The sequence below is a fragment of the Lactuca sativa genome, chromosome 1 (assembly GCF_002870075.4).
Source record: "Lactuca sativa cultivar Salinas chromosome 1, Lsat_Salinas_v11, whole genome shotgun sequence".
NCBI lineage: Eukaryota > Viridiplantae > Streptophyta > Magnoliopsida > Asterales > Asteraceae > Lactuca > Lactuca sativa.
The window spans coordinates 202,268,439-202,282,972 of NC_056623.2; the positions used below are offsets into that span (position 1 = coordinate 202,268,439).

The 14,534-nt window shown below is 38.0% G+C and overlaps 2 protein-coding genes across 2 annotated transcripts; both read right to left on the bottom strand.

Moving 5' to 3' along the window:
- Window positions 1–513: 513 nt before the first annotated feature.
- LOC111919857 (pectinesterase inhibitor 10-like) lies at window positions 514–1,911 on the bottom strand. Its single transcript, XM_023915419.1, has 2 exons — window positions 1,251–1,911; window positions 514–1,187 (listed from the first exon to the last, which is right to left on the bottom strand). The coding sequence occupies exons 1-2, from the start codon at window positions 1,909–1,911 to the stop codon at window positions 514–516; spliced, it is 1,335 nt and encodes a 444-aa protein (XP_023771187.1).
- A 7,213-nt stretch (window positions 1,912–9,124) lies between these two features.
- LOC128128391 (uncharacterized) lies at window positions 9,125–10,981 on the bottom strand. The gene is made up of 4 exons (XM_052767235.1): window positions 10,619–10,981; window positions 10,157–10,558; window positions 10,013–10,078; window positions 9,125–9,508 (listed from the first exon to the last, which is right to left on the bottom strand). Exons 1-4 carry the CDS (start codon window positions 10,979–10,981, stop codon window positions 9,125–9,127), a joined length of 1,215 nt encoding a protein of 404 aa, XP_052623195.1.
- Window positions 10,982–14,534: the final 3,553 nt, after the last annotated feature.

A 14,534-nucleotide genomic window follows, 5' to 3' on the forward strand; every position in this document is an offset into this window, starting at 1 on the left:
TAGGAAAAGGAACCTTAACAGTTGACTCAAAACAATGGAATGTAAATGCCTTCCTTGTAATTGGCATATCAAACTGTGAGTCCTTTGAATTGTCACAGTCAAAAGAAGCAATCGATTCTAACCAATAAACACTTGGTGACTCTATTGCTTGACTGATTAGCACCTCTCTAGTCCACTCAGGAAACAGAGCCTTCTTACACTTTAAGACATCTTCTTCTTCTTTGTTACGCCTCTCTGTTTCCTCTGCCTCCTCTATTATTTTCAGATTGTCATCCAAATCTTTATCTCTCTTATTCCGTTTGAGGGCTTCAGCAATAGTTTCTTCTGCATCACTATCACTGTCATTGACAATCTTTTTCTGCTTATTTGTTGGACCAGAACCTGAAGCTACATTAACCTTCAGTTCTTTTGTAACTGGGATATTTGGTTTAAGAGTTTCAGTTGTTGCAGTCACTTTCTGTGGTCCACCCTCTCCCCCTTGTTTTGGAGTAATGAAAGGCTCCGAAACACCTTTCATCTCATGAAGTATTGCAAGGGCAGGAAGCAGTTTGCCAGCAAGATGATTTCTAATGGAGTGAGAATTGGATCATGAGCACCAAGGAGATTGGTCACATTGTCCTTGACATCACTTGCACAGCTTCGGAAGACAGCTCTCTCGGTTTTGAACAAGGTAATCTCCTTCTCGACTTGAGCAAGGTGAACTTTTTGAACTTCAATGGTAGAGGCTTGGTGAGCAATTACTTCTCTCAAAGCACTCTCTTTGGCAATATCGGCATGAAGTGAGTCCAGCCGAGAGGAAACTGAACTTATAAGGAAAGTATTTTTGGCTTGGATGGAGGAACGAACATTAGCAAACTTCTTTTGTTCTTCTTGTAGAGACTGTGAAAGAGATTCGACTGATTCACGTACTCTGGCAGCATTCGTATCAGCATACCCTTTTAAAGAATCCAAAAAGATTTGCATTGTTTGAATAACTTCAGCAACATCGACAGAGGCTTTTCTACAAGTAGAATCTGATTCTTTGATTGCATCAGTTGATTCATCCATAGCCTTTGTATATTGCTCTATGGTAGTCTCCACAAAAGCTTTAAGAACCACCCCACCATAAGCTTTGTTATCTTCAAGTAACTGATCCAACTTTTCATGAATGCTCTGCAAATGTTGGCGGTTGACAGGAGCATCATTGTCTTCATCATATTGAAGCCGATATGGACTAAAGTATGTAGAGTCATACTCATCATTGTCTCAACCTAGAGTAGCACCAGAACCGGTTGAGTTGGTTGGTGAAAGTGGTTTAGTGATGACAGGAGGTTGGATGTCAGTAGTTTCCACCATATTAGATACGTTGACCTCCACTGTCTGTTCAGGAAGTGTAGTGGTGGTGGTTTGGGTAATGATAGGAGGTAAAGGTATTGTAGAAATAGGTGTAGAAGAAACTGGTGTACAAGACATAGGTGGTGCTTGTGATATTGTAGTGGTGAAAGTGGTTGTAGGAATGGAAATAGAAGTAACTGGTGGTGTTGAAACAGAGGTTGATGTAAGAACAACCGAAACTGTAACTTTCGATTTCGGTGATGGAGGTGGGGTTGGAAGTTTATGAGAAGGAGATTTGGTTGGAGTGGGAGATTTGGGTGGAGTATTACCTCTTGGAGATTCCTGACGAGATTCCATTACTTCATCATCGTCGTTACCTGAGTCTGGGGGAGTCGGACTCTTGGATTTTCTTGCCATTCTTTTTACCTTCTTCAGCTTAGAAGAACTCTCTTTCTCCGACTTTCGCTTCTTTGATTTGGAAGGCTTAGATTCATCCTTCTCAGTCGTTTCCTTCTTTACCCTTTTTCCTTGGTTTTCTGGCTTGTCAACTGCATCCAAGGCAGCCTGTTGTTCCGGAGATAGAACTCTTGGCTCCATTTAAGGAATTTTCCGATACTCAGCCATCACGTTACTTTCGACAATGACACAACGATACATGGTCTCTGGAATGGAACCATAATGTTGAAACTTGGTTGTATCAGAAAGAATGATCTTCTTTGTATGAAACGTGGCAATGGAAGCGATAAGGACATCTTTCATCACCGAAATTTCCAGAGTATCAATAGCCCTCCTTGTGATAATGGTCCAGAACCTTCCGCATGAAATTTCGGAATGATCAGTTGAAGTATTGAGACTTTGCACAAACTGAGACTAAATTATAGACCCATAATCTAGATTTAAACCGTTGTAAAGACCATAGAGTATGGTCAGAAATCCTTTATTGGCGCCATCAGATCCAGCACTTCGTTCTGCCAAGCTTTTAATCAAAAGAGTAAGAAGCCCGTTCCATTGAGACGGTAGACAATACTTCTTGACCTTTGTAATGGTGGTCAGGACATCTGTATATCCCATTTCATAAAGCATTGAGAATAACTGAGCAGTGTTGATGAAATCAGGAGAGATAACAGAAGAATCCACTGGAAGATGTAGTAAAGAACAAAACCTCCCTTTGGAAATAGAGGCCTTTTTGGAGTGGATTTGAAAGTAGATGCGTTCTTTGTTCATGTTGAAGGTTGTAGTAGAGTAAACTTGGGACAAGAGAGACATGGGAACAACTTCATATTAGGTTAGGGCATGAACCAACGGAGAATACTTCAAACACTCCACAACTTGTAACATATAGGAATCATAGAGGAAGGGAGTAAGTTCAATGATCATGTTTTGATTTGGCTTAATGGAACGAAATGCCGAAGAAGCAGTCTGATCTTGTGTAGAGGAAGAAGTCGCCATTATTGATCAAAGAAGGAAGAGGAACAGTTCAAAGCGCCGCTATAGTAGAGAAACTTTATCACTGGTAAAAGACAAAGAATCGTCGAAACCCTTTATATACCGTTGCTAGGAGAGAGATAAAAATTTGTGATGATAATGACGTGATCACTAAAACGTCTCCTGAAAAAATGCTAGGTGAAAGGTTGGGTGCTCCTAGAAATATGTCAGCATGCGTGCGGATAGGGATCGTTCAAATTCACGCGCCAAATGCTTATCCTTAATCGTCTTTTGAACTTCAATGTGACTTCAAGAAACATGAACTCCCATGTTTAAACAAGACTTGAACCAACAACAACTAGAGTTTTGGAAAATAAAATTGTCGTGCAATAGAGTGACAAATGATAAAGAAATAAAGCAATTGTGTATGGGATGTGCGTGATGTCTTAAGAAAAGACAGAAAGCAGGTGATTCCGGGCAAGAATCGCTTCCTTCAAGGTCAAAACAGACTTGAAGTGCTTGTGTGGATTTCCGAAAAATACGATCAAGTGTTTGGAGAGAAACATTGAAAGGCATCTTTTTCAAGATATAGGCTTAAGGGTAGCTTATCTTCAACCGAACATTAATACTTAACATAAGATCAATTGTTGGAAGAAGTACTTGTGAGACCAATGTGGTCTCTTGAACAAGCAGGTCGGTTATATTATGCAGTGACTAAAGAAGATATATAAATCTTTAAAAAAATAAACTAGATCTTTATGGGAAGCAAAAGCCTTGGTTTAAGACAAATGCATAAAAGATCACAAAAAAAATAAGATTTCAATTGGTAACAAGTAAGAGCTCGTCTATTCTTTATTGGTGTTGAATTTTGGGTTTCACTCAGCATGTGGTATACATAACTAAGATCGTAAACACAGACTTTGGGTAACCAAAAACCTCAGTGGTAAGAACCGAGAGTCTCAAGGGTTACATTGATGAGCCGAAAGTAGATGGAGAATATAAAGGAGGTGGTGAAAGAACCGAAAGTACCTTCTGCTAAAGAAAAACATGACCAAGCAGAAAAACTCTTAACTCATATGAGAAGAGTAAGGTAGCTCTAGACCGAGTTAATGTTAACAACCTTATTGGGAAGAAACGATAGGTATAGATCGAATCAATAAGGCCTGCTCAACGTCGTAGAGGCTTTGGTTAACATGCAGCAGCATGCTTCTAGGGACCCTTAACTAGTTCTTGTAATGGTACCTGCCTTACCTCCAAAGAATGTTGTACTGGTACTCTTGTGACCTAAGCAAACACACCACACAAACACAAAAAAAAATGATGATATGATTTTTCTGAAAATAAAAAATAGAAGAAAAAAATATTTTTGGAATTTTTGATTTTTCTGAAAAAGAATAAAAACAGAAAGTAAAAAATATTTTTGGAATTTTTGATTTTTCTTAAAATGAATAAAAACAGAAAGTAAAAAATATTTTTGGAATTTTTGATTTTTCTGAAAAAGAATAAAAACAGAAAGTAGTTTAACGAGAAGTAATTGAGAAAATACAAAATTTACAACTGAAACTTTCCTTAATGGAATGAGCCGAAATAGACCGAGCGATCGGTGCATTTCGGTTCCAGAAAATTACATAGCCGAAATAGACCGAGCGTTCGGTTCATTTCGGCTGTATAAAATTCCAGAGCCAAAATAGACCGAGCGGTTGCTCTATTTTGCCTCTCTACTTTTAGTTCTAGATTTAAGGATTTGATACTGATTCTGCTTCCATCATACCCAGACCTTGCAAAATGTTATTAAAAGTTGCTTCAAGTAATGCCTTGGTAAATATATCAGCAAGTTGATCAGAGGATCGAACAAAATGTACTTCCACGTTCCCATCTTCGACATGATCCTTGATAAAATGATATCTAAGTGCAATATGCTTAGTTTTGGAATGTTGCACTGGATTTTGACAAATCCTTATTGCACTTTCTGAATCACAAATAGAGGGGAATCTTCTTCATGTTCAGTCCGTAATCTCTTAGTTGACTTTGAATCCATATAACCTGAGAAGTACAAGAAGCTGCAGCTATGTATTCGACTTCTGCTGTAGAAAGTGACACACATGTTTGCTTTCTAGACTACCAGCTAACAAGTTTTCCGTCAAGAAATTGGCATCCACCTGTGGTGCTCTTTCGGTCTAGTCCACACCCTCCAAGATCAGCATTAGAAAAAGCTTGAATAAAGAATCCTGATTTGGAGGGATACCAGAGACAGAGAGATGAAGTTTGCTTTAGATAACGAAAGATGTTCTTTACAGCCACCATGTGAGGTTCTCTTGGATTAGCTTGAAACCTAGCACAATAGCAAATAGAAAACATAATGTCTGGTCTACTAGCTGTTAGATACATAAGGGACCCTATCATTTGTCGATAAAGCGTAATGTCAACAGCAAGTTTCTCCAGAGACGGTGTTAACTTAGTGTCAAATTCCATAGGAACCTTTACTTTAGAGTCACCTATCATGCCAAATTTTGTTCACAGATTCTTTATGTATGCCTCCTGGTTGATAAAGATGCCTTCTGGACCCTGTCTAACATTTAAACCACGGAAAAAATTAATTGGACCCATTGCACTCATTTCAAATTTAGTCTCCATCAACTTTCTGAATTCAGTTGTTAAGCTAGGATTCGTAGAGCCGAAGATGATATCATCAACATAAATTTGAACTATCATTATATGTTCGCCTTCTTTCTTTCGGAAGAAGGTAGGGTCAACCGAACCTTGCTTAAATTTTGACAATTTTAGAAAACGAGTTAGGGTTTCATACCAGGCTCTCGGTGCTTGCTTTAAACCATAAACTGCTTTATCCAGCACATAGCAATGATCAGGATATTTCTCATTCATGAATCCGGGAGTTTGTTCAACATACACTGTTTCTTCTAGTTCTCCATTTAAGAAAGCACATTTGACGTCCATTTGGAAGACTTCAAAGTTTTTATGGGCAACATATGCTAGGAAGATTCTAACTGATTCCAACCTTTCCACAAGAGCTAAAGTTTCCTCGTAATCTATCCCTTCCTCTAGGCAATATCCTTTTACCACCAACCGAGCCTTGTTTCAAATAACGTTCCCTTCTTTGTCCAATTTGTTTCTAAAGATCCATTTCAAGCCAACTATAGAAGCATCCTTTGGTGTGGGAATTAATCTCCAAACTTGGTTACGTTCGAACTCATGGAGCTCATCTTGCATTTCTTGAACCCAATCATAATGATCAAGTGCAACATTTAATGCTTTTGGTTCGATTTTAGAGATGAACGAGTTAAACATACAGAACTCAACTTTAGAGAATAATGCAGTCTATTTCGCTTTTATCTAAGAACGAGTAAGAACGTTCTTAGAAGATTCACCAATAATTTGTTCTTCAGGTTGATTCTTGGTCCATTTTACTAATGGAGGATAATTTGGGTCATATGCCGGATCCAATTCAACATTCACTTCTTCTTCAAATTCTGATTGATCACTCTCGCCTTTGTTAGTTGCCTGTTCTTTCTCCCCCTCGACTGGCGAAGCGAAACCAATTGTAGCATCGAAGTTTGCTTCCTTTGAGAGAGTTGGATTCTCCCCATCAAATGTACCTTTATTAGATGGGGACGGTATAGAATTCTCCCCCTCGAAAGATACCTTGGTTGCACTTGGTGCTGATGAACTCTCCCCCTTGAACGTTGAGTCGTTGATTTGAGAGTCAGCAGAGGATTGATCACCTCCAGATTTGGGAATTTCACTTGTCATTTCCTTTGCCGCATCATCAATAATCTTTTGGAGATTATCAATTTTGTTATCTGCTACTTTTGCCTCTGAGTGTGCCGCTTTCTTCGGTTCATCGAATAACCGGATGTATTCCTCGAACAAGTTGGATATCGGAACCGAGACATGTCCTGATGTAGGAAAAATTTCCCCTAAGTGACTATTGTTTCTTTGAACTTTCTTTATGTAATTGTCATCAAAGGTGACATAATATGTTTCTTCAATCCTTTTAGATCGTTTATTCATAACTTTGTAAGCTTTTGAGAAGAGTGAATAACCAAGAAATAAGCCCCCATCAGTTTTAACATCAAACTTGTTTCGGTTCTCCTTGGAGTTGAGGATGAAACACCATGAACCGAACACATGGAAGAATTTGACATTGGGCTTTCGATTATTTAAAATCTCATAAGGAGTGATTGAGAATCGTTTATTAAGAAAGGATCGGTTTTGAGTGTAACATGCAGTTGCAACAGCATCAGCCCAGAAGTATAAAGGAAGTGAAGCAAAACAAAGCATGGTTCTTGCGGCCTCACATAAGGAACGGTTTCGTCTTTCAACGATACTATTCTGTTGTGGTGTATACGGGGATGAAAAGTTGTGAGTGATCCCCTTATCAGCCAGAAATTCCTCAAAGTCGTTATTCTTGAATTCCAATCCATTGTCGCTCCTGACATTTCTCACAGTCTTTTTCAGTTGCACTTCCACCTGCTTAATAAATGTCTTCAACTTGGGAGTTGCTTCTGATTTCTGTTTAAGAAAGAAAACCCAGGTGAAACGAGAAAAATCATCTACTATGACAAGTATGTACTTACTACCACCAATGCTTTCGATAGACGAAGATCCACACAAGTCAATGTGCAATAGTTCAAGAGCTTCAACAATCTTTGTATTGATCCTAGTAGGATGGATCTTTTTGCTTTGTTTACCCATCTCACAGGCTACACACAGATGTTCCTTGTCGAACCTGAGAAGAGGAATTCCTCTAACATGATCACCAAGCACCAATTTATTTATGTATTTGAAATTCAGGTGTGATAATCTTCGATGCCATAACCAACTTTCATCTCTATTTGCCTTTGATAGCAAACATATTGTTGGTTTACCCTGTATCGGTTTGAGATTTAATGGATACATCTCTCCCTTTCGCTCTGATTTCAAGAGAACCTTTTTGGATTGTTTTTCAATTATTTAAGATCCTTCATCATCAAATGACACTTTCAGACCTGTTCCTACAACTAGTTGAGACACACTTATGAGGTTATGTTGTAATCCTTCTACATAAGCCACTTTTCGAATCGAGAATTCTCCATTTGTTTTCATGCCATATCCCTTGATTGTACCATAGGAATTATTTCCATACTTAACATACCCACCATCTTTCAGGGACCGAAACTCCCTCAACTCTTCCTTCCTCCCTGTCATGTGACGTGAGCAGCCACTTTCGATATAGCATTCATCATCGAACTGCTCGTCACTGATTACCTGCAAATTTAAGCAGATTTAGGAACCCAAAGTCTCTTGGGTCCTGGTGCGTTTTTCAGAGAAAAAGGAATTGTAGTAGAAATATCAACCAAATATGTTCTTTTTATCAAAGTGGTTTGATCTTTCCTTTTAATGGTATACACCTTGATTTTAGTATGATCTTGTTTAAATTTTAGTGTATTGCATTGCTTGTTAGATTGCATTTGTATCCTAGGGTTAGTTGATGATTTCTCATTTTGAAGTTTAGGAACTGATGTTATATTTCCTTTTCCTTTGATGGCTTCCCTAGAAAATGCTTTGCATTGGGACTTGGTGGAACCGAAACTTGACCGGGTATAGAAGTTGGGTTTAGAACTAGTCGGGGGACCGAAAGTGGACTTAGGACCGAAACTAGTCTGCGGACCGAAAGTGGACTTTTGGTTCTGAGCGATGTTCGGACCGAAACTTGAATTTCGGTTCTTAGACTTGGAATAGTAAGAACTTGGGCTGAAATTTTCCTTTACTTTTTCCTTTCCTTTGTCCGTTGAGACCTTCTTAGGAGGAACATAGTTGGGATTTTGGGAATGCCAGTAACTCTTTTGCTCATTCAGATTCTTTGAATATCTTTGATTTCTTAAGCGTTTCTGTTCAGCTAGTTCCTTTTTTGATTTATGTATATTGAAGCTGGCCTTTGGCTTCTCTCTTTGAGTTTTGGTTTTTTTGTTTATAACTTTCGATTCTTTCTTTGGTTCTTCAGGAATCTCTTTAGTTACACTTGTGCTTGGTTTGTCGAAGCTTGAGGGTTTGTTGATGGCTTCAGCGACGTATCTTCCTTTAACCCTCCATGAAGTTTGCTCAGACAAGCCTTTGGTTTCATTTGCGCTGTCAATAGGGGCAGACCAGAAGAAATCTTCGCACCCTTCTGCATTGTCTTTTTCCACCAAGACTCTTAGTTCTACTGTTTCTCTAGAAGTGACTCCTTTAGCTGCATATACCTGATTCGGCACAGTTTGAACCTTTTGATAAACCACATCCTTTTCAATAAACCACATCCTTTTCCTTGAGTTTTTGTGGCTTGTCTTTTGACATGTGAACAAATTCAACCGAATTTTGTGAAATGAGGGGTTTCTCATTCTCAGTTTCACTTTTTTACAAACTCAGAGCAATCAATAACATCTTCTACCAAGATTTCACTCATCCCGCTTTCTTCATCAAATTCAGATGTAGTATGTAGGTTCATTCTATTTTCGGAGTTCAATTTGGCATTGGACATGTCAAATGATTTTAAAGTGTCTGACTTTATTCTCAATTTATCATTTTCATCTAAAATATCTTTTAGATTACACTTATGTTCCTTAGAATCAATGAATGTTTCTATTTTGTCCAGTCCAATTTTGTAAGACACGGATGTTTCATCTGATGACACTTCTGATTCACATTCTGCTATGATCTCGTCTTCCTTAAATTCAAGAAAGGGCAAAATCATTTTGTGAATATTCTCTCCTATCTCACAACTTAAATGTAACTGAGCAATATTTGTATATAAACGCTTAGCAATTAAACAAAAAACATTTCTTTGTTTGAAAAACTTCAAATTGTCTTTTTGCAAATAAAAACTTTCATCCCTAGCTCTAATTAACTCTGCCTCCTTCATCTCAATCCACATCCTTCTCTCCTCACTCTTTGAAGACACCCTATTGAGTTGGTCGGTTAGGTTAGAATTCGCTAAGCGAGTTTGCATGAGACTACCACTTAAGTTAGAAAATTTAAATTTTAATTCATTTAATTCTTCTTCATAATCTGTCAATGGAACTTTAAGTGATTCAAGGATGGATTGTACCTTTTTGATCAACCGATCGCAGTCGTTGATCTGCTCACTTACTGGCTTTGCTGCAAAACATTTGTTTTCAGTCATATTCAGTTCCTCGCTTGCACTTTCGGTTGATGAACTGGCCGAGACGATCAAGCACTTTCCATCCGAACCTACTTCCTTTGCCACACAAGCCTTTCAATGATTATGCTTTCTCACCTCTTCGTCTTCAGAATCGGTTGACCAAACTTCGACGCCACCGAACTCATGTTTATCTAGATTCTCCTGCACAATCAAAGCATTCATAGAACTGTTAGTTGCTTTCTTTTTCTTGATCTCCTCCAACTTGCGTATATAGTATGCTTCATCATCTTCTCCGTCTCTTTTCTCAGCCAATTTCCTTAGCATGCAATCTTTGGCAAAGTGGTTCTTGTCGTGGCAGTAATTGCAGTTGTATCCTGAGTCTCCTGCAAGCTTGCTCTCCTTCTTTTCTTCATCCTTTTGAGAGGAGATCTTTGCTTCATCCTTCACTTTCTCAGAGCTATAACTTCCCTGCCAGTTTCGGTTCATGTTGATAGGAAATTTTCTCCTTGCGAACTTCTTTGGATTGGTGACCATCATAGCATACTCCTCGCTTGTGAGGTCACACTCCGACATATCAGCTTCTTCATCTTCTTCTGCAATACCATTTCCTTTAGAGACAAGAGCCAGCGATCCTACACCAGAAACCACTTTCACTTCTTTGGTTACTACACTTTCATGGGACTTAAGTATTCCCACAAGTTTCGCTAGCAAGTAAGACTTCAACTATTCATGCGCTTTTACTATAGAAACAACAGCCATCCATTCTGGTCTGAGCCCATCCATGAAAGTCACTTTTTGCTCAATCAATTTCCTCTCTATTCCATGCTTAATCATCTTACTTAGGAGATTATTGAACCAATCGAAAGTTTGTATAAGCTTTTCGTCAGGTTTCTGTTCAAATACTCTAAATTCTGACAGTATTAAGGTTTGAATGGAGTGCTCTAGATCTTCATCGGTCGAATATAGTTCTTTCAATCTATCCCAGATTTCTTTGGCCGTCGTGCATGAACCAACCAACCTAAAGGTGTCAGATTGTAAGGCGAATTTGATCATCCTCATGGCTTTCACATTACATAGCAATTTGTCTTTCTCGTACTGCGGCATCTTGTCTACATCCGCTACCAGCTTGTTATATTCCTTTTGGGATTTGACAGTAGTGTTCGTTCCTGAGTGAACAAACGGCCCAAGTGTGAAAGCTTCCCAGATCAGATAGCCATTATCTTCAGATCCAACCACGTAGTCTTCGAAGTGATGTGCCCATACTTCGTAGTCTTGAGTGTAGAGAATGGGTATCCTGGTTGTAGATCCAATGCTGTTTGAGATGTTGATTGGGTTTGTTTGCGAATCATCGTGAGACATGGTGAGCTGCTAGAATCAAACCTGTAAACTTGAGATTAGGATTTTATCTAAAATTTAGTTGTCGTCGAAACAAAGAAGACGACTTCTTATTTATACGATAAAAGCGGAAACCCTAATGAATCCTGAACACAGAAGGAATGTGTATTGATCACACATTCTCCTGCTCTGATACCAATTGTTAGAATGTAGTTCTTTAGGATCGATTGATTCTATGCATGAAAATAATTAACATAAATATAAACACGAATATGGCTTGAATATGTTGAATGATTAATGCTTCAACACCTCAGTAGAGCTTGACTAAGAACTTCGACTGTAGAGGTGTTTTAGGGTTACAAATAATCAAACGTAATAAAAGATGTTAAAATATATTGCACATATGCATGCATATATATAGTGTAACCCTACGAGAAAATCACGGATGAACAGGCCCAATCCGGATATAATACAAAAAGCCCAAGACGCAACATAATAAGCCCCAACACAAAGCAATCAAAGTATAATTAAGTTGTGAAAAAAACGAAACGTAAAAAACGATATTTGACCTATGAAAATTGAAAAATAAAAAAAATATCGTAGTTAATCTGTAGGTAAATACCTACGGATTACCTACAGATTACCTTTATGTGTAAGCAATCCGTAGGTATTTACCTACAGATTACCAACGGTCTTCTTTTATTTTTCTATTTTTCAAAGATCAAATGTTGTTTTTTCGTTTCATTTTTTTCACACGTTAATTATACTTAGATAGCCTTGTTTTGACCTAGTTATACATAAAATAAACTTATATACAAACGTATGGACCATTAGAACCCATTACTTGTTTAGAAGTTATTTATTTATTTATTTATTTAAATCCAAGTTATTTTCTAAACACAAATATAAATAAGTACACACATTTACATACACACCATATGTATGTACGATGTTTAGTATATCATGCATTTGTTTAATGATGTTAATTGTGGCTTAAATACAAACATATATAGTGTGACAACCCGTAATTTATTCCGTCACAATAAATCGTTCCCGTTAATAAAACCGTTCGTATTCCAATTTTTCCGTTAGCTTTTGGTTTAAATTAATTAAAGTGGGACTTTTATTATGACCTCGTGAGTGTCCAAACCCATTGAAAACGCGTAAAAATACCCTCGTTATTTATTTGGAAAAAATTTATTTACGACTAAGTCGTAATTACGGCAAATTAATCGGGTAAAATTTTAAACCCCGTTTAACGTCAGTATCGGGTAGATTTCCACCGGGTCTCAAACCCAACCCCTATTTAAAGGTTCAGTGGTCATCTTTGATGATTTTTTACCCACTCTCAAAACTTTCTCTCTCTACTCTCTCTCTAAAACTCGAGTTTGAGCCAAAAACACCACTTTCAAGCTTCAAATTGGTAAGTAATCTATCCTATCATGTTTCTAAGCTTGTTTGGCATGCAAATCTATGTTTAAACTACCCAAAACCATCAAAAACTTGTGTTTACGGTTTGGGAACATCTCCCAAAACCATAAACTCCCTTAAAGGGGTTTTGAAGCCCCAAACCCCTTCCAAGTCCCTTCTAGTGCTTAGATATGGCTTAAGGTCTTTCATGTACGAGATTTGAACACCAAAATCACATGATTTGGGTAGTAAACATGAGTTTACGGCCCAAGAACATTCTTGGACCATAAAAACATCTTCAAAGACCATAAACACCTTTTAAGGTGTTAAATTGCCCCTTAAACACCTCCAAAAGCTTCCATGAATCTCTAGAACCTTATATTCCTTCATGAGATGCACGGAAACATATACAAATGTGTCACACTTGAGTTTACGGTTTGGGAAGGTCTCCCAAAACTGTAAACACCTTCAATGGGGTGTTTAAGTGCCCTTAACACCTTATATGACTTAGATTTGGATCTAGAACCTTGTATGCTTAACCTACAACCACCAAAGCACATGATTCATGGACAAACATGAGTTTACTGCCGTAAAATCATGTGTTTACGGTAGTAAACTCCCCAAGTGCCATTCAAGAACCGTAAACTCCTTTTCCAAGGTCAATTCAAGTCCCGATCACTTCCTAAGCCATGGAATCAACCCTAGAACCTTCCTTTGTGCATTGTAAGACCTTTAAACATCCAAAAGCACACCACCCATGAGTTTACGGCCGTAAACTCATGGGGATATGGTCTTTGGACCATAAACTCCCCTAAGGGCTTACTCTTGAAGAGTAAACTCCTTATCTAGGCCCTACAGATCCTTAGATGCTACCCGAATCGCTCCTAACACTTGAAATGAAGTGTTTTCGTGCCTTGGAGTGTATATTCTTATCTAACTAGTATTTCAAGGTCAAATTAGATACAATTATGTATCTCTTCATATTACATAGGAACCTCGCGTGTTTTCAAGCCCCGAACTGACACTTAGCATCCTACCGGACACATTTCTCGACTGGTGAGTTCATACCCCTACACCTTTTTCCGTGTTTTCAATGATTTCAGGGGGGGGGAATACAAGCAAAAGTACAAGAATATCGTGTACTCAAACTCATTAATTCATTTGAAATGTTTCATATTTCGTATGCTTTTAACACTGGAATCCGTAATAACCAACTGTTTAACTTGCAGAGTTAGTTTTCAAACTATTTGTGAAACTTGTTATAAAATGTCATATTTTACATTTCACAAATGATTTTCCATGTCATTACTGTTAAAAGCATTAGCTTAGTACTTTTGATTCGTCCTCGGTAACACTCCACAGAGATGCGCGAGTGGAGGACCACCCTTCTTGTAATAGGGTTTTCCACATTATTACTTGTAAATTTTTTATTCTTAAAAATTGGAGACACGTCCTCTGAAACACTCCACAGAGATACGCGAGTGGAGGACCGCCCTTGTAACCAGAATCTCCTGGGGGGAGAACGTGACTTGAGTGTATAGATCTATACGGGGCTGACTACCCCGCACCTGACTGCTAGCTACAGTCGGACTGAAAGGTCCAAGGGTGACAAAAGTCATAAAATGATATTGGACTTCTTATTGCCATATCTAGTATATCGTATGGTTATGGAACTCGCAATTTAGATAACAGAGATTTACTTGTTAGTAATAATGAACCTAGTAATTGGTTTACTTCCTACTTATTAGTTTTATATACGTGTTAAAGCTAATGCACTTTACAAGGATAACCAGGTTTTTAGAATACTTCTCTTAACACTGCAAATATGGTAGATACTTGTATATTTCATTCCAGACTGGCAACCAACTTTTAGGAAAACAAGGGTTTTTCCTGGGATAACATAACTATTCTT